This window comes from Asparagus officinalis, chromosome 4, assembly GCF_001876935.1.
Source record: "Asparagus officinalis chromosome 4, Aspof.V1, whole genome shotgun sequence".
Lineage (NCBI taxonomy): Eukaryota > Viridiplantae > Streptophyta > Magnoliopsida > Asparagales > Asparagaceae > Asparagus > Asparagus officinalis.
In genome coordinates, this window is record NC_033797.1 from 7753130 (window position 1) to 7771471 (window position 18342).

Sequence of the window (18342 nt, forward strand, 5' to 3'; positions counted from 1 at the left end):
TGGCAGAATATTCTGGCCATAATGTTGTCCGAATCAACCTCTCTGAGCAGGTAATTGATCTAAAAATAATCCTTCTCAACTCCTGTTTTCTAGCAGGTGCTGGTTCTTAGTTAAAAAGTTTGACGGTTTTTTGCAGACTGATATGATGGATCTTTTGGGATCAGACTTGCCCGTTAAAAGTGAGAATGGGATGCAATTTGCTTGGTCTGATGGGATACTTCTCCAGGTTGAGTTCCTTTCTGTTTTTACTACTAACCACTGTTTTTTTGCTATTAACCTCGAAGTAATTTGAAACTAATTTTGAAACTTTTGCTGTTAATTAATTGTCCAGGCATTGAAGGATGGGAGCTGGGTTCTACTGGATGAACTTAATCTTGCTCCTCAGTCTGTTTTGGAGGCACTTATACTATACACTTTTGTTTCTTTTTATCCAATGTTTTCATTCAGCTTCTTAATTTATAATCGTGTGTAAAATCTTTCAGGGTTTGAATGCTATCCTAGACCACCGTGCCGAGGTCTATATACCTGAACTTGGTTTGACTTATAAATGCGCACCATCCTTCAGAGTTTTTGCATGTCAAAACCCTTCTTCTCAGGGAGGTGGCAGGAAAGGTCTCCCAAAGTCATTTCTTAATCGCTTCACTAAGGTTGGGTAAATTAAATATGTATTACCAAATATAAAAGAAGAAAATATTGCTTGTTCTATTTGTTCTTTCTTCTAGAAAAATGCTTCACATTGTCAATACACAATTTCTGTTTCCAGGTTTATGTGGATGAGTTATCAGCTGAGGATTATCTCTTCATCTGTCAGTCACGCCATCCATCAATATCATCCGAGATCCTTTCTAATCTGATTTTGTTTAACAACCGCCTTTATGAGGATATTATGGTGCTTCGCAAGTATGGTCAGGAAGGTTCTCCCTGGGAGTTCAATCTGCGTGATGTCATCCGTTCATGTCAAATTATAGAAGGTCCAGTTCTTTTCCTACGAATAAATTTGGTACCTCTCATTTTTAGTTGTTTCCTCATGTTGAATGAATGGAGAGGAGAGTTCAGGTTTGGAAACTGCATAGTCTTACCAGTTTTCATTGGAATTGCTAATTTTATTAATATTCTTGTATTATTTGATTGACTTGAAGGTGCACCTGAGGTTACAAAGGTTGAGAGCTTTCTGAACATCATTTATCTTCAGAGGATGCGTACTGCTGCTGATCGTAAACAAGTTATTAAACTTTATGAAGACATTTTCCGGGTAAAGCCCTCCATTTCTCATTCCCCAGAACTTCACATCAGTCCCCAAAACTTGATTGTGGGAAGTGCATGTGTTGGAAGGAACCATGTTCAGCCTCATAAGATTTTGAAAAGTCAGCTCCACATGCTGCCCGGAATGCTACATACCTTAGAAGCTATAGTTCACTGTCTACAACAACAGTGGCTCTGTATTCTAGTTGGCCCATATTCATCTGGAAAAACCTCAGTAATTCGTTTACTTGCTCAGCTTACAGGAAATACACTGATTGAGTTGAATCTATCTTCGGGAACTGATGTTTCAGAGTTACTTGGATGCTTTGAGCAGTATAATTCATTTCGCATACTTATAGAGGTGATATCCCAGGTTGAACATTATGTTGATGAGTATTTTGCACTACGTTTGGACCTAAGCTGGAAGGATTTGATACATGATAGGAAAAGTTTATTCACCAAGTGGCTTGCATTCTTGGCAGCTAGTAACTACAACTCTTCTATGCCAAACTCTGTATTTCCAGCTGCATGGAGTAATGGATCCTGCAGATCACTGGGCCCATTAATTGAGATTATTGAAATTCTAAAGGGTGATCTGGTAAAGTTCGACTTGCCAGTATCTTGGTCATACAATGACCTGAACAGGACCCTAAAAACTGTTTTGGACTTGCAAAAGAACAACAGGATGCAACAACCAGCAAAATTTGAATGGGTAGCTGGAGATCTGATCAAGGCCATTGAGCATGGTCACTGGGTTGTTTTAGACAATGCAAATCTTTGTAATCCCACGGTCTGTTGTTTATCCTTTCTATTGTTATGCTTTAAACCAATTTATTTATCTGATGTGGAAAGGGTACTTACATTTGTAGTGATTATTCCTTCTATGCCCTTTTTCAGGTTCTTGATAGGATTAACTCTTTGGTGGAGCAAGGTAAGTCTATCACGGTTAATGAATGTGGGCTAGTTGATGGAAAGCCTGTGAAACTTGTCGCGCATCCGAAATTTCGAATGTTCCTCACTATGGATCCAAAGCATGGCGAAGTTTCAAGAGCAATGCGAAATAGAGGATTAGAAATATTTATGATGGAACCAAACTGGGCTGTAGAGGCAGAAATTCATGATTTTGATAATAGGGAGATGAATGATGTTAGGAAGTTTCTGATCCTCTCTGGTATACCTTTCAACAAGTTGAATTTGGCAATGACTGAAGCCCACATGTATGCAAAAAATGCAGGTTCACGTCATGGTGTGCGAATTACTCTGCTTGAGCTTAGCCGTTGGGTTCAGCTATTCCAACAACTTCTGATGAATGGAAATCAGCCTGGTTGGAGTCTTCAATTAAGTTGGGAACATACCTACTTATCCTCACTTGGTGAAGCCATAGGAAGGGACACAGTTGAACATGCAAAATTCTCGTTTTTGTCTGGTACCAAGTGGTTTGAATCAAATGCACCATTAGAATGTTCCCTGTCACAGCCAGGGGGATGGCCATTACCACGGTCGGTTAGAAATTTAGTGTGCTATTCAAAAGAAGAGCGTATAAGACAAAATTGTGTTTATTTGGAATTTCTGGGTTCTCAGTTTGCTGCATGTGCATTAAATGCTTCCCACAATGGTATACTATCAGATAATTATAGGAATATTTGTCCATCTTTGTTGCCAGTATATTGGGTTCATCGTCTTCTGTTCCCGAATGCTCCTTACTGGAAGAAGTCTGCAGGATTTGATCTGGCTCTGATCAACCAGATGCTTTTCTTTGCAGCAAATTGGGCGCTTGAACAGGAAAATGAAGATGATTTCCCACTTTATGTACAATGGCTCAACTGGTGCAAAAATAAGTTGCAACCACATTGTTTCTTTTTTGAATCTCTCTTGAAAATTCTTGAGAAAGAACGATGCCATCCTATTTGGATTTGCATTTGTGACTGTCGGAGAAAAATAATATCTCATCATAATATAGATGTGGATGCACCACCGATTCCATTGCTTTCAGTGAAGTTGGTTGAGTTGGCTGGGTCAGATGGATCCCTGATGGAATACAAGAAACTGCTTGATAATGCTTTACACTGTGTGCCTTTATTGCGACGTACTCATCAGCAATGGAATGTCGAAGCTAATTATACAAATAGCGGAGAAGTATACCAGTCCTCAGTATCTCAAGTACTGGAAACTCTAAATTGTTTGGAACGTGAGGTTCTTAATGTAATTACAGAATCTCGAGAATTTATTCAGATATTCTCAGATCTTCTTGAACATCATATATCATTTTGGAAAAGTTTTACATCATCTCAATTTGAGAACCTACGAATAATATGGTCTTGGCTAAAAAAGGAAGCAATGAAGCTACAATCAAGATTCCCAAAAGCAGTGAACGCGTTATTGGTAAGTTCAAAGTATTTGATTCTTACAAAGTACTGGTTTCTTTAAAAGAGGTCCAAGCTGACAATGATTTTCTGGTCCAGGATAAGAGTTTAACCCTCAAGAATATTCCACATTTCAGAATCAATACTGATACACCCTCATTATGGGTCCATGCTGGTCACCCATTTCTACCTTCTTCTGCAAATGTATATTACAAAATGCAGCAGCTATTTAACTTCTGTGATAAGATATGGCCAAGGTCAGAGAGCCAAAGACTTGGTGGTATGGCCCTTAGTTCTTTATGACCGTACTCTTTCTCTTTTCCAGATAATTATGTGCTATTATGGTAACTGGATCTCCTTTTTTCCCCAATTGTGCCTTAGTTCTGGAGAATATTCTATCAGCTGACACTGACCTTCGCCAAGTAGCAATGCAAGGTAGTCATTGACCTGCTTTCTTGTCTCTCCCACTATGTTTAATAACGGTCTGGCAATTGATTACATATTTCGTCTGACTAACTTTTAAAACATTTTCTACCTCGTATGAATACTAATTCGCTGAGAACTGTTCTAATGCAAATACATTTCAGTAAATGATTGAATGATTTTATTAGATGGCACCCTTCTTGCATTAAAGTTGCTGTAGGACTATATTATTATTTGATGGCAAAAGAAGATGAAAATGGGAACTTCTAGAGTAACTAGGTAGTTAATAGTGCGGCCGCAGTAGCAATTTATACTAATGTCACTGATATTCCTTGTGTGGTAGATTGAGAAGTTTTTGGATTAGCTAGAGTAGTGTGTAAAAGTGTTTCATTAAGATTATCTGAGGGGTTTGGGAAGGATCGAGTCTTTCTTGGTTTTGAAAGTCTCAAGAATTTTTTTTGGACCTATACTGGTTAGACCATATGTTATTGGCATAAGGTGCATTGTACTAGATATTTTCTGGTGCATAGGTTCATGAAATAATTTTAGGGAACAAAAGCTTTATAAGCTCAAATTGATGATTAATGGTAATACTAGCTATTTACTGAAGGTTAATTTCTATTGCTCAAGTTTCATAAATGAATATACTATGGAACGGCCTCCATTGGCATTTTGTTTTCTTATAAAAAGTTTGTGCTTTCCACCCTCCTAAATCCTGCGAAGAAGTTTTTCTTTGTAGTTTGAATGTCGTGTTCCTCAGACCCGTGATCTCGATATCACAGGTCACATGTCTTGCCAATTCTCTTTGAGTTACTCTTCCCACTTTTCAACTTTGATTTCAAAATTGGAATGATTTACTTCTCTGTTGCTACATTATTATAGTCAGTTTAGAAATAGTTCTAGTACAATAAAAGAAGCCTTTCTTCCAAATTTTTTCTGCTAGCTACATGAATCCTACTCTTCAACTCAGTTCCGTTGAGGACTATCTCCTCTAGCAAGTTAATACTTTACAACAATAACAATAAAAAAAGATAATATTATTATTTGTTTGTTGTTCTTGAACATAATCTGCTTACTGTAGCCTTGTGACCTCATCTCAAGCTATTCCAAGTGTTCTGTTCCGTGAAATCTGAAAGATCATCTCTCAACAGTAAGGCTGGATATGCTACATTTTTCCAGTGGTGCAGTCAATCTTCCTGTCGGTCGCTAATGCCGGCTTAGCTATTTTCAGAAATTATTTTGTGCCTAAATCATTTTGTTTCTTTATCTCATCCGTCACAATGTGTTAAAAAGCATAGTGCAAACGGCATCTTTTACCAAGTTCTAATGGTTAGATATTTTCTTCTTCTTTTTAGCTGTTTGCATGCTATCATGTACTACAACAAAGGGTGATCAAAAAACTGTTGACCTTGATCATCAGTTGGAGGATTTATATCAGGTTCAGTGTCGTCATTATTTTTAATGATTTATATTTTGCATCCATTTGGTAGTTTTTCCTGTTAACTTCTTTTATTTGTGCAGAGTCTTTCAATGAAGTTTGAACATGAAAAAGAAAACCTTCGAGTGGTTTTACAGTCTATGGAAAACTCATGTACCTCTGCATTTGGATATTCAAATGCCACTTGCTGTACTTTCACTTCTGAGATTCTGTCTGTGAAATCTGCTTTTGATTGTTGGATGGTGACTCTTCCTATGTTTGACTTAAAAAGTTTGTCGCTGGATATCAACTTACTTGAAGAACTGTCCCTATGTGATTCTGAACTGTATTTGTTTAAATATCCTTGAATGTTAAGTTTGATGTTTTATGTCTCTTTAGTTCCTATGAACTTTACTTTACGCTGGTTCATGCTAATATTCATTTTCATTCTTATTCCTGGTAGTATAAAGAAAGGAAATGGTATACATCAAATGTTTTTAAAGTCGGTGTTTAATTTTTAAACCTTTATGTGTTATCATTTGTACCATAACACGGAGCATTAATTACTTATCCTGAACTTGACAAACAAGCATGTCTTACTTGTCTTTGTCATTGTCATATAGAAAAAATAAAACTGCCATGTTCCCTTGGTGTGAGTTGTCTCACATTTCCCCCTTTTTACTGGACTTTTGTTGGTCTTGATATTTTTGTACTTTCTTTATTGGTTGGTCACGCGTGGACTGCATAAAGTTGTTTCCTACACTGTATCTGTTTTATTTGATTTTTTATAGTAGATAAACCTCATGTTATTATAGTTTCTCTTGGTCAGGAGTTTGGTCTTAGCTAGATGGTTGGTGTCATGCTTTGCCTTTGAGCCAGTTATATAATATCGTTCAAATATCCTGTGCCAGATATGCTTCCTTATTTATATGGTTGTTCTGCAAAGACATTCTCACCACAACGGGGAGAGGTGATGATTGTGAGCAACCGTTTAGTTAGTTGGACATTTTATATTTTTTAACCCTGGCACATGGAAAATAACAAACACTCTTACTTGGGAAAGCAAGACCACATGAGAAAGTAAGTGATATTTATGAGAAATTGGTAATTGTAACCCCTTTTACTTAAAAGCTTAATTAGTTAGCTAGTGAGCTCATATATTATCTACTGAAAAAAAAATCAGAATAATGGCAAGCAGAAGCATTAATCTATTAAGAAGTGTTGAAAAAGACGAAGGGTTAAGGTGTTGACAGGACAATGCATTGTCTAACTCCAGGCACATGTACAATAACTTTTGGCAATTCTATATCGAGTTGTCGTATTGTGTATTCTTATCTACTACTTATTGTTAAAAAGGTCCTTGCGAGGGTACATGTCCCATGCTTCTATCTCACTAACTATATCTGTTTGGAAATGACAGGTTTTATTGAATGCTTCAGATCTTCTGCAACATGTTCTAGACTATTCATTGAGTTACTCATCAAGGTCTCCAATGGACTTTTCACCACACCAGACAATCTTATGGATCCTAGATGCCTGGAATGCTGCAGATTATGGTTTGTACATTTATAATGGACTTCTTTTCCTTTCTTGCTGTTACTTAAGCATTTGCATAGGAGCTTTCTTAACTTTCTTATCTATTTTGGACAGTGAGTGCAAAAATTGCAAATTTGCTTCATGAAATGTGGTTTAGGTGGCACTCTTCTCTGTGGCATTCTTGTTCTGATCTACTCAAGGTATCGCAAGTTTATATAGTTGTGACGATGACAATTGACAAGTATTTTGACTTTTTTGATATCTCAACACAATCATATTCCATCTATGCAGAAGTTCTCGCTGAATGGATGGAATGATTCCAGCCATATAATGCATCTAACAAGAGCGACAGTTCTTGGCAAGATTCTGTGAGTTCTTCTTTTCCCCCTCCAGAATCTGTGAGTTTTTTTTATAACTTGGCCAATAGGCTACCCCCCCCCCCCCCCCCCCCCCCCCCCCCCCCCCCTTATATTCTGCTTTAACTTCTTCAATTCTTTATTTACATTGATTCTATACCATCTTAATATATCTTGGTGTCCATGTGACAAACTGATCTATACACGATGAAGACCTACTTTCTTGGATATTTGAAAGATGGATTCCTTGTATAAGTAAAAAGTTTTCTCAGAGAGTTTGCTTTGGTTACTGTTTTCATCTCTTTTAGGTTTTAATTATTAAAGTGACAGTTACATGTGTTCTTCTCAGATGATAATTCCTTGTGTATAATTTTTCCAGTGAAGGTGCATTTTCCATCAAGGATTATGATATGCAATGCTTGAAGCTTCGAGTTCTGTCCAGAAATTTGTGGCAAGATGTTCCCTTAAGGGGAAATGTAGTTGGTCTTCTTTTGTCTGCCGCAGATACTCTTTTCAAGCAGGTTCTCTATTTGGTTATAGTGGTATTTCAGGTCCATTACTTTTTGTTTTCTGATTGTATTTTTGGTTGCTGGCAACAGATAATATATGTGCACAGAAACTTTTTCGATGAAGATACTTTTGGGAAGATCAAGTCAATCTTTTACCAACTTTCTAAAAATGGTGGATCTGTAAGTTTGCTTCTATAGTGAATGATATACTGTTTAAATGTATGCTTTCTATTTATCTTCTCTCTCGTTGTGGTTTATGTTATGGTGCATAGATGGTTATATTTATTGTTGGTTGAAACTTGTATTGGTGCTTGTAGAAGTCTTTCTTGTAAGTTGAGATTATGAAAGCTATAGAAGTAGGTATATGGAATCTATTGGAATTCCTTATAAGCTTTTTGTTTTTCAATTTATTGGTATTCCTTATGACATCACTGTTGAAACTATGTGTCTTATGTATGCTACACGATCACATCTATAAGAATGTTTTATGAGACCGTCTTAATTTACCTTCTGTGTTCCTTCCTTCCAAAAGTTGTGGTATCATTAGCTTGGACCTTGCATTTATATATTTTCTTAAGAAATAACTTCCTTTATATGTTCAATGCAGCACCAGGAGATACAAAGTTTAAGAGCACTCATCTCATCGTCAAAACACGGCATTCTGACTGCCCTTGTGGATCCTATTATAGAAGCTTTGCTTGAAGAACTATATATTAGACACCAACATCATGGTAGGTATTAGATATATTGTGTTATTGAATTTGTGGTGATCATAAGTAAATTACCTAAGCTTATATTGTTGATTAAGTTGCTCTTTTTCTGCCTATTTGGCCTTAGTTTTCTGTGTATCCTTTAATTTCAAACTTTCTTGTAGATTCTCTCAACAATCTTGGTTGTGCTTGGGTGCACATTGGTGTGTTGCGCTTTCGTCTATTGCTGAGCCAGTATGGTAATGATCCGGCAAGAAAGTATGCTTGCAAGCATTCAATTATAACAGAAAAGCTGTCTTTACTTGAGCTGGAGATCAAGGTACTTGAATGCAAATTTATTGTTATACTGTTATCCTCTGATAACAAGTTCACAGTGATAGTTAAAATAAACCCTTGCCACGGGGTATCTGGATGAACCTGTCTTCAGTATAAAAATATAGGTCTCCAAGTGAGTGCAGTGTTGTCACTCTTTCATTCTGGAGAATCTCTGCTTCTTTAATTCTAGAAAACAGATGTATAGTTAGCATCCATGCCATTGGTTAATGACCTCAAGTTTTTCAGATATTATTATATAAACTAGTTCTTCTTTTGCAACTCTTCATTATCCTCTGGGTAGAACTGTTTTCAGTAATAAAAAGTATAGGTCTCCAAATGAGTGCAGTGTTGTCAGGATTTTGTCATTCTGGAGAATCTCTACTTCTTTATTCTACAAAACAGTTGTATAGTTAATATCCATGCCATTGGTTAAGACCTGCAAGCATTGCAGATACTATTATATGAGCTAGTGCTTCTTTCTTACAACTCTTCATTATCTTGTTTGCTTCACCCATTCTTTCAAACTTCACTTTCTCTTTTCCCCATTAGTTGAGGAGTTATAGTGTTTCAGCAGAATAAGTGTCATTTAACCTTTTTATAGCCACGTAAGATCTTTAGAACTTCTGTGTTCGTGTTCATTTTAAAGTGTTTTGTATTTTGAGATCATTAATTTTGACCTTATTACTGAATGGGATCTTTAATTTACTTCTCAAAGTCTTTTATATCTTGAACTGAATGGAGCATGGTTCTACACCCATCATGTCAAATTCAATCAGACCCTTCCAATACATATGGTCTGTGCAAATCTGTAGAAGGTGCATACTTCATTTATATTCGTTGCTTGACTTTCTAGGAATTTATAAAGTAAAAAAAGAAAAAAATTATATTCATTGCTCGACATTCTACCAGATATATGGATCCTTCTCTTGTTTTGCTTCCTTGAGGGTCAACTCTATGCTAAACCAATGACAGTAAGAAAGATATATTATGTATGTATCTAATCACATGGAAAAAAATCACCATGTCAAAAGGCTAGGCTCCACATATTGGATTGAAGTGTAGGAACGATATATACCAAGTTTTTTTAATATCGGATTTCTCAAAGGAAAAATGAAAATATTGAAGATAATATTTTTAATTAAGTACAAGTCAACATTATGGAAATTGGAACTGGCACTTGGGCCTATCAATGTATTCTAATCTTCATGTGCTTTGAACTTTGAAGGAAGCATATATTGGTCAAATGCATGATTATCCTACCTGTGCTTCGGTACTTGTAAAAACATGCTTAAGTGTCCCTCAATTTTAGATTGTTAGGCCTGAGCATACTTCAACTATGTAATTGTAATAGTTTGTTTCTTTATAGACCCAGATTTCAGCGGGCCACCATTTCGAGTTGTAGATGCTGTTATCTTCATCTTAAGCGTACTTTATTCCAAGCTGTCTCCCTTTAAATTTTTCTTGGCTTACACAGGTTCGGAAAGAATGTGAGGCTTTAGCCGGAAAGAGCTCAATGGCAGGTTCCGACCAACAAAGAATTTCTTCATTGCAGAAGCTGGAGAAGGAACAGAAGCAAGTTCATTCAAAGGTCATTTTATCCATATTGCATCCATTTATGTCATGTACAGTGAAAACTACTTGTAGTTTAGTTTTACCATATCACCTCTTTGCAAGCAACAATATGATGTGTACTTTTGCATTTTTTTTGTTTGTGTGCTCTTGTGTGCATGTGTTTTTCTGTCCCTTGTGACTTGACTGTGTATGTATCTGTATATGTAACTTGGTTGAAACTGTTGACAATGTCTACAGTTAGTTGCAATGTACAAATAGGTAAAAAAAGTTGGATGCTTTGCGTTGTTCTGATTTTGAAGGGAATTAATACAAGAGACTTAGAATAATTTATTTCCCTTCGGAAACAACATTTTTGTGGGCATGAACAATGGATAAAGATAGAAACTCATTCTGACATAATTTGTTTCTCACAGATTGTGTTTCGTCCTGAAGCCTCAAAATATAAGAATCTGGGTTCAGAATGTGCTGATTTTCTAAATCTTGTATCATCTTGCATGGAACATGTTAAGAAATTGAAAGCAGGTTCAGATATTCCCACGGTAGTTGATAGAGCTTGCAACTGGCAGGTATGATTTCGGATGGAAAGCTTCTATCTTCTAATACTAGTTCTTCAGAAATTTAGTTTCAAGCCCTCTTATTTATTTTCTTTTTTTTGGTTTTTAATGTTTCTTATATTTCAGGTCACTTCGTCCTCGTTTATTGATAGACTAACAGAAGAGTATGCTGAATATAAAGATTTAATTCAACCAGTTCAAGTTGCCATTTACGAAATGAAATTAGGCATGTCCCTGGCTGTCTCTGGTGCTGTAGAAAGAGAATATTTGAAGAAAGTTAATGAAGAAAATAGTCAAAGGATCTTGGTATGTCAGGATTGTCCCTTCATTTTTTGTTCGCTTGGCTTTGTCTTGCATCAACAAAATTACTTGTTTAGATAAGATATAGTATGTAATGTTTATCTTTTTTTTTTTTTGGTACAGATATGTAATGTTTATCTAGTTATTGGAAATTGAATTTTACTCATTGAAAATAGTTTAGATTTGTGATTTAATTTTATCTTAAATCATGAAATCCAAAGAGTAACAGTACCACTGGATTTTCTAAAGTTACTATATCACTCGATTTACCAATTCTCCCCTGCAATATTGGTTGTTATGTATATTGATTTTATTTTCTTATGCATTTCTCTTATTCTTATTTAAATTTGGTAATTAAGTTCATTTCCTCTCAGTAATTAGTCCAGAATTATAGAGTGGTTTTTTGCTGCAGGCTACACTCTATTCTATTATGCAATTTCCCCGGGAGTTACCTTTCAGGTTCACTCCTGATTACATAAAGCCTATGGTTATACCTTCTGACTTACATGAGTCAAAAGCAATTCAGCTTACTGACGTTAGCTTTCTTAAGAAGCTGGCTGCTATTTCTAGCGAGGTTGTCTCTGACAAAGCGGTTAGTATATTGTTTTTGCTGTCTTGTCTAGTATGTATTTAATTGTTACTGAGAATGTATTTAATTATTGCTTTCATTTGTTAATGCTTAACGCATTGCTATATAATTGTCTTCAAACTGAAGTTCCTTTATGTGTCTTACTTGTATGCAGCTACAAGCTATGGTTGAGCACATGATCCTTATCGTGGCAGCACACTATGCTTGTAGTTCTTTTATTATGGACAAGGCATTATTTCTGGTAAGGCCTACACAAAGATGGAAGTATTACATGAAACTTAACTGCTAGAACTGTTGTAACTGATGTTATGCTCTATGCTTTTACTTGCTAGGTCCTTAATGAGATATTTGATCACTTTGTAAATCTGTGGCTTGAAATGAAATCACAACTTAAAGTTAAAGAAGATGGTGATGCTCAGTACTATAAATTCAGACCTCGTCCAGTCGTGATAGAGGGTATTGTTGAAGGAAGTTTTCCTGCCATCTATATGTCAGATTCTGATAGTTTGACGTCTGAAGCTGAAGAACTCTTGATGGAACAAGAATTTAATGAGGTGCCTATTTAACAGTTTGTACATTTGTATCATAGGCACTAAGTTTAGTCATTCTATGATTTTCTGACTTGATGAGATATTGCATTTTCAGAGGCAACCTCCACAAGCTGATGAAGATATGGAGGAAGAATGGAGCCTGATTCCAGAGTCTATTTTGAAGAGTTTGGTGCTTGTTCACAATCAGTTGTTCGGATCAAAAGATCTGGTGGAACGTGTAAGTTCTTTACCTTCTTTGGACATTCATCTACATAAGATGTTGAAAATGCGACCAAGTTTCTTTATCTATCATAATGTTGTGAAACAACTAGTTTGTGATATTAGCAGGCTATTATTCTGATTTAGCCTATAGCTTTGTTTCTGCTTATCTATAGTCTCTTACACCTGCATTTCCACCACAAGTTATCCTTTGCATTTCTCGGCTTACCATTATAAATGTTATTTACTTTATGACATCTGCTTACTTAATTTAGAAAATTAATTGTTGAACTGCTCTGCATCTCTCAGCCTAATGTTGGATCTATCTTTGTTATCTAGTAACCAGCTTATTGCATAGGAATAGAACTAATAAAGTGCAATATTTTAATCCTTGTTGATGGTTTATATCTTCATGTGACAAATTTGCCTTTGACCTTTACAGCCTGGCATTGTTAAATTTACCTGTGAGGATCGACTGCGTTCGTTCTTGGACTCGTATAGATTGGGCGCAAAGATAATTAAAGGTGCTTTTGCATTACTTTGCTATAGCTTTAGATAGACCATGGCACATCCCAAGCTAACTGTGGCCTCTTCTGATGCCAGACCTACAGGCACTATCATCTTCCACCCTGGACGACAGCCTTATGCCAGAACACTTATTCCATGTATGCTTGGAGTATGAACAAATTGCGGGCTCCATCTCTCAGCCATCTTGCGCATACAATATCTACAAGGTCATATCTGAGATACTCTATGTTTGTGGAGAGAAAAAATGATTAAGAACAAGTAGATAGTAGAAAAATCTCTCTTCATATGGCTTAACTGTTGTTCAAATTTTGTTACAGGATTCAAATGCATCAGTTCTATCGAAAATAGTAAAGCCACTGACTGTTTTGCAAGAGCAGGTCACGTCTCTTTTGAAAGAATGGCCAGAGCATCCTGGTCTTCAGAAAATTTTGGACATTACCAATCAACTTTTAACTATTCCATTGAGCACACCTTTGTCAAAGGTATGTTTTTTCCCTTTATATTATTCAAGAGTTTCTGTTTGAGGTTTGTTGATAATCTAAATGCTCTGTTATCTTTTTGTGCATGTGAATTGCAAAGGCACTGCTTGGATTACAGCTTCTACTTAGTAAAGCGCAGTCACTGCAGGAGAACTTTTCTAGGTTCTCTTTTACTGGTAAAACCCAAACCGTTATATCTTTCCTACCTTCAGCATGGTCATTTCTGATATTATAATCTTCTTATCTACAGATCAGCTCCACCCAATCTGTGCTATAGTGTCTTCATGGCAAAAGCTCGAACTAGATTGTTGGCCTACCTTGCTTGATGAGGTTCAAGAACAGTACATAATAAATGCTGGAAAGGTCAGTTGCAACTTACTTAGCCATCTATAAATTTTGGAGCAACAATGTTGACAAATTATTGGTATCTGCTGAGCACCTTGCAGCTATGGTTTCCCTTATGTGCTGTCCTGCATCGTAGTTTGTCTAATGGGGAAATAGACAATATATTTACGATACAAAGGTATGTATTCTCTAATAGGAACGTCATGGAAATTAATTACAGTTAACTCTATATCTAATTGAAGCTCTCCTGCAGCATGGAAGAGTTTATCCGGACTTCAAGTGTTGGAGAGTTCAGGAAACGCCTTCAGCTTCTTCTTGCTTTCCATGGCCAGCTAAGACATGGTATTTGTTTGCAAGCATATGCAAGGTAATATAAATGTCACTAACAGCAATTTTTCAAGTATTTAAGCTCTAGTTCCATGAAAATATTTCTCCTTTGCATGTTATCATGGCCATATTTTTGATAGAAATTACCTTGCCCTTTTGGATTTTATAGTTCAAAGAACATACCAATGTTGTTAAAACAGTGAATATTTTGGTTTTATGAAGTTCTGATATAGAGAGGCCTATTAATAAGAGCAAAATAGACCATCATCATGGACTGTTCTACCAACGGCTTATCAGCTTACTGTCTACATTTAAGTGTGACAGCATTTGTTGAAGGCATTAATGTTTTATTATTTGTACCCATGTCTTAGTTAATGAATGCCAATAGTGTGCTTACATCCACTGAAATGAAGGCCTTCTCACTTGTGGTAATTACAATGGCAGGCAAGTTGGAATTATAATGAATAATATTCTTTCCATTTTCCACCCAATGTACCAGTTTTCAGTTTTATATTCACTCTCTCTTATTATGTTGGAATTAAAAATGAATTGCACAACTCCGTTGGATATTTATCTAGAAGTTTAGATTTATTTAGGGAAATTGCAGATATGTGTACGTATAAGGACATTTCTGTGCGACCAAAAGCAATATTTGTAGTAATGTGTAATAATATATGGTTTTGTGTTTGAAATTTTAACCTATCATATATCATTTTGTGAAAGAAATGTGGATTTCTGGTCATAGACTGAAAAATTCAGGGCAAATGGGAACCATTAACAATTTACTTTGAATTAGTGAAAAGTTCTTCAAGTTTTCTCTCCAATGAAATTGTGTTTCATTGAATGACAAAAGAAAAGTCTCTTCAATTTTCTACGATCTATTTTTTTATACAAAAACATATTGCAGCGCTACTGATTTATATCTGTTTGGATTTTGATAGATCTTTCCGCTAAAGTATAGCTTTGATATATGCTTGACTAAATAAGTATATCGAACATTGTTATAATTTATTTGAGAAGTGTTTTATACCTGTTTGAGTGTTCAGGATGTGCGGGTGTGATCCATTGACATCTTCATGAAAGAAGTATTGGATATCATTCCTTGTGGTGAATGGTGGGGTATGGTCAGGAAGCAATTTAAATAATCCAAGGAGTCAATGTTGATGTCCCCATATGTATTTTAGACTTCTGTATAGTAAATATAGATGCACCATTCACACACAATTCATCTGCCGTCTCTCTTCTATCTTTTACACTGTAAAAGTATTCAACTTAATCTACACAACTCATGTACATTACATTTTTGTATTCACATTCGTCTCACAATGTGTTTGTCCCATTGAAAAATAATTCTGTTCCTTCATTCTTTTTTATGTTTAGATTATCATGTGTTAATGTTTAAAATGAATCAATGCAGTCCTCATATGCGGGAGAATCTGAATATTCTTTACAACACGTTTGGATATTATGTTCAGTTCATACCTATGTAAGTTCTCCATAAATCTAACCCATGTAAATTTTTTAATGAATCTTTCTATTTGGAATTGAATTTTTTCTTACTGATTTATTTTCTTTTTTTTTCAGAGTTTTGGAGCATATTGAATCATCTAGAAACAATGTAGAGAAAGAACTGAAAGAATGTCTCAAGCTTTTCAACTGGGAACACGGATCGGTAGAAAATTTTAGAAGGACTAGGCAAAAAATCTGGAAGCTTGTCAAAAAGTTCAATGTAAGTATTTTAAGTTAAGTGTTTACGCATTTAGATCTGCTTGATTTCAAGTTCTTGTCAGTCTTTCAAATTTACCTTTATCTAATAGTATAACAAAGAGCTTCTTGGTTACTTGGTTGCTCAAGTTTAAATTTCTGAATCTAGAAACTGTACTTCCAGATGATAGCCCAAACAAGTGAAACTTTTTTTGTGAATCTGGATTTGTGCACAAGTTCATTGATCAAGTATTTTGGGTTGGCTTGTGTTTAGATTTTTTTAAAAATTCTTTTATTTAGTTTAGCTTTGTTGATATCATTACTGCTGTTTTGTGAATATGGGTGATTCTTTTCTGGTACGTGAAATACAATCTGTCAATATCCCCGGTTTATTTTCATATGTACGCTGGCTATCAGTGTGATCAATAACTTCTTTTCTTCTCAGAAAATTGAAAATTTCTCAGCATTTTTAAAGCATTTGCACGTATATATGTTATGGCTGTCTATTACAAGAACTGTTGGTTTTTTCTGATTGTAAATACTTCTCTATGTAGGATGTTTTGCAACAACCTGTTGTGCTCATCCTTAACAAAGATGAAACGTTAAAGAGAGAAAAAGCTCCATATTGGCTTGAACAGAAGGTCGGTGATGAAAATAATATAGAAGCAGTGCAATTTCCTTTTGATCTTGTGCAACTCCGCGATACTGAAAGGTCCTTTTCTTTACATTGGAGATGTGTAACCTATTTATTTTCGCTTTGCACATTTTGACCATTTGACATTGATCTGCATTTGCCTAGGTTTTGGTGGTGTGGGGAGTGGAAACTGAAAGCTGATGCAGCTCTGTTACATCTGCCCGATGCCAGCCTTGTGCGAAATAAAGGTTGCACATATTCTGTTGAATATTTCTGCTACATGACTGTATCAGATGATTCTACTGTACCTTTGAGCTAAACCAATTGAGCTTAAATAGCCTTACATGCTAACTCAGCTTTGTTGGTGCTGCAGAGGTTCCTTGCGCAGTCAGGCATTTTCTATCTTCAGAATTTGCACATGAAACTTTTATGGAGGCATGGAAAGAAGGTTGGAATTCACTCGAAAAGAGTTGCAGACATGCAGCTGAATTTGCTCATCTTTGGAAACATGGTGCCAAAAATCTCAAAAAGAGGAGAGCTCTGGGTGACTTACTAAAAACTTTGGAAAAATGTGGGTTATCACGACACACATCCATGGTTTTCGAGGTATCTAACCTTTGTGTTTGTTCAGTTCCAAGTTTTAGGAACAAAGTCCTACATTAAAAATATATGAATAGGATGACTCTGGTACAAACATTTGTATCATCCATATCTCAATGCACTTGAGCAATCTCTATCCTGTTATTCCTTGAGCTCTTATTGGGGTAAGCTATGATATGTTTGATCTAAGATAACTTGAGTTATGAAAATTGAAAGTAAAGGATGTGAGTAGGATAAAAAGGTTGGCCGAGACTTCTTATAGTATTACCATTTAAAGCCACGGCTGCTGCCCCCTCAGTGTTTGTGAGTAGGATAAAAAGATTGGCTGAAACTTCTTTTAGTATCACCATCTAAAGCCGCACCTGCTGCCCCCTCAGTGTTCCTTCAATGATTCTTGTTCGCTTATGATTGGAGTGCAGGATCTATGTGCTAATTCTTGAACTTGCAAAAAGAGAGCTTTCATATCTCCTTCAGACCTAATTCTTATCCCCTCTTATCTTTTTCCACTTTCCGCTATACTGATTTCATTATTTAATTTGTCCTATTCTGTAGCTGGAACTTAAAGCAGGCAATGCTAGAAGCTCATTTCTTCAGCCATCATATGATGTTGCACATTTGCTTCAGTCAGAGTTTTGTTCATCTGTAAAAGATTCGAAGATCCATCTTCCTGGTTGTACTCAAAAGCCTATAGATGACAAATGTACATCCAGATGGGAAGCAGCAAATAAATGTTACTTCGAAAACTTGGGTATGGTACATCAACTACGACAGGTTTGCCTCAATTTCAAGAAAGATCTCAGCCTGGAGCAGGTAAAGTTATATATGTTTGGTTACTTAACCAGATAATAATTCAATGTTATTAAGATGCAATGGTTTTACTCTGTTATTGTTCTGTTCAGGTTAATCGAGCGTTATCTTTCATGGATCATCTAATTATCATACAGCAGGAGCAGAGATGTGTTGCATACGGTGTATCTGAGCAACTGCAAAAATTACGGCAGCAGTTTTATAATTTAAACAGCATAGGTACACACACATATTAGATTATGACAATCAAAATCTTCATGGATTTGTATTCATCAGCAGTTCT

The 18342-nt window shown here is 35.9% G+C and overlaps 1 protein-coding gene across 1 annotated transcript in view; it reads left to right on the plus strand.

The window, feature by feature from the left end:
* LOC109838135 (midasin) overlaps positions 1–18342 on the plus strand; it is a 45174-nt gene that overhangs the window by 19334 nt on the left and 7498 nt on the right. The window contains exons 28-67 of the mRNA XM_020406603.1: positions 1–50; positions 137–226; positions 332–397; positions 483–647; positions 764–971; positions 1140–2032; positions 2140–3624; positions 3705–3885; positions 3987–4040; positions 5384–5466; positions 5550–5791; positions 5845–5869; positions 6866–7001; positions 7096–7181; positions 7273–7349; positions 7717–7858; positions 7937–8026; positions 8454–8577; positions 8721–8875; positions 10346–10459; positions 10857–11009; positions 11124–11303; positions 11710–11889; positions 12041–12127; positions 12219–12440; positions 12532–12654; positions 13078–13159; positions 13239–13369; positions 13481–13645; positions 13743–13818; positions 13893–14005; positions 14089–14165; positions 14241–14354; positions 15732–15800; positions 15899–16043; positions 16573–16730; positions 16818–16900; positions 17026–17258; positions 17805–18062; positions 18152–18278. The exon at positions 1–50 is cut by the window's left edge and continues 21 nt beyond it. Coding sequence (XP_020262192.1) covers positions 1–50; positions 137–226; positions 332–397; positions 483–647; positions 764–971; positions 1140–2032; positions 2140–3624; positions 3705–3885; positions 3987–4040; positions 5384–5466; positions 5550–5791; positions 5845–5869; positions 6866–7001; positions 7096–7181; positions 7273–7349; positions 7717–7858; positions 7937–8026; positions 8454–8577; positions 8721–8875; positions 10346–10459; positions 10857–11009; positions 11124–11303; positions 11710–11889; positions 12041–12127; positions 12219–12440; positions 12532–12654; positions 13078–13159; positions 13239–13369; positions 13481–13645; positions 13743–13818; positions 13893–14005; positions 14089–14165; positions 14241–14354; positions 15732–15800; positions 15899–16043; positions 16573–16730; positions 16818–16900; positions 17026–17258; positions 17805–18062; positions 18152–18278 — 7242 coding nt within the window. The remainder of the gene's footprint in view (positions 51–136; positions 227–331; positions 398–482; positions 648–763; positions 972–1139; positions 2033–2139; positions 3625–3704; positions 3886–3986; positions 4041–5383; positions 5467–5549; positions 5792–5844; positions 5870–6865; positions 7002–7095; positions 7182–7272; positions 7350–7716; positions 7859–7936; positions 8027–8453; positions 8578–8720; positions 8876–10345; positions 10460–10856; positions 11010–11123; positions 11304–11709; positions 11890–12040; positions 12128–12218; positions 12441–12531; positions 12655–13077; positions 13160–13238; positions 13370–13480; positions 13646–13742; positions 13819–13892; positions 14006–14088; positions 14166–14240; positions 14355–15731; positions 15801–15898; positions 16044–16572; positions 16731–16817; positions 16901–17025; positions 17259–17804; positions 18063–18151; positions 18279–18342) is intronic.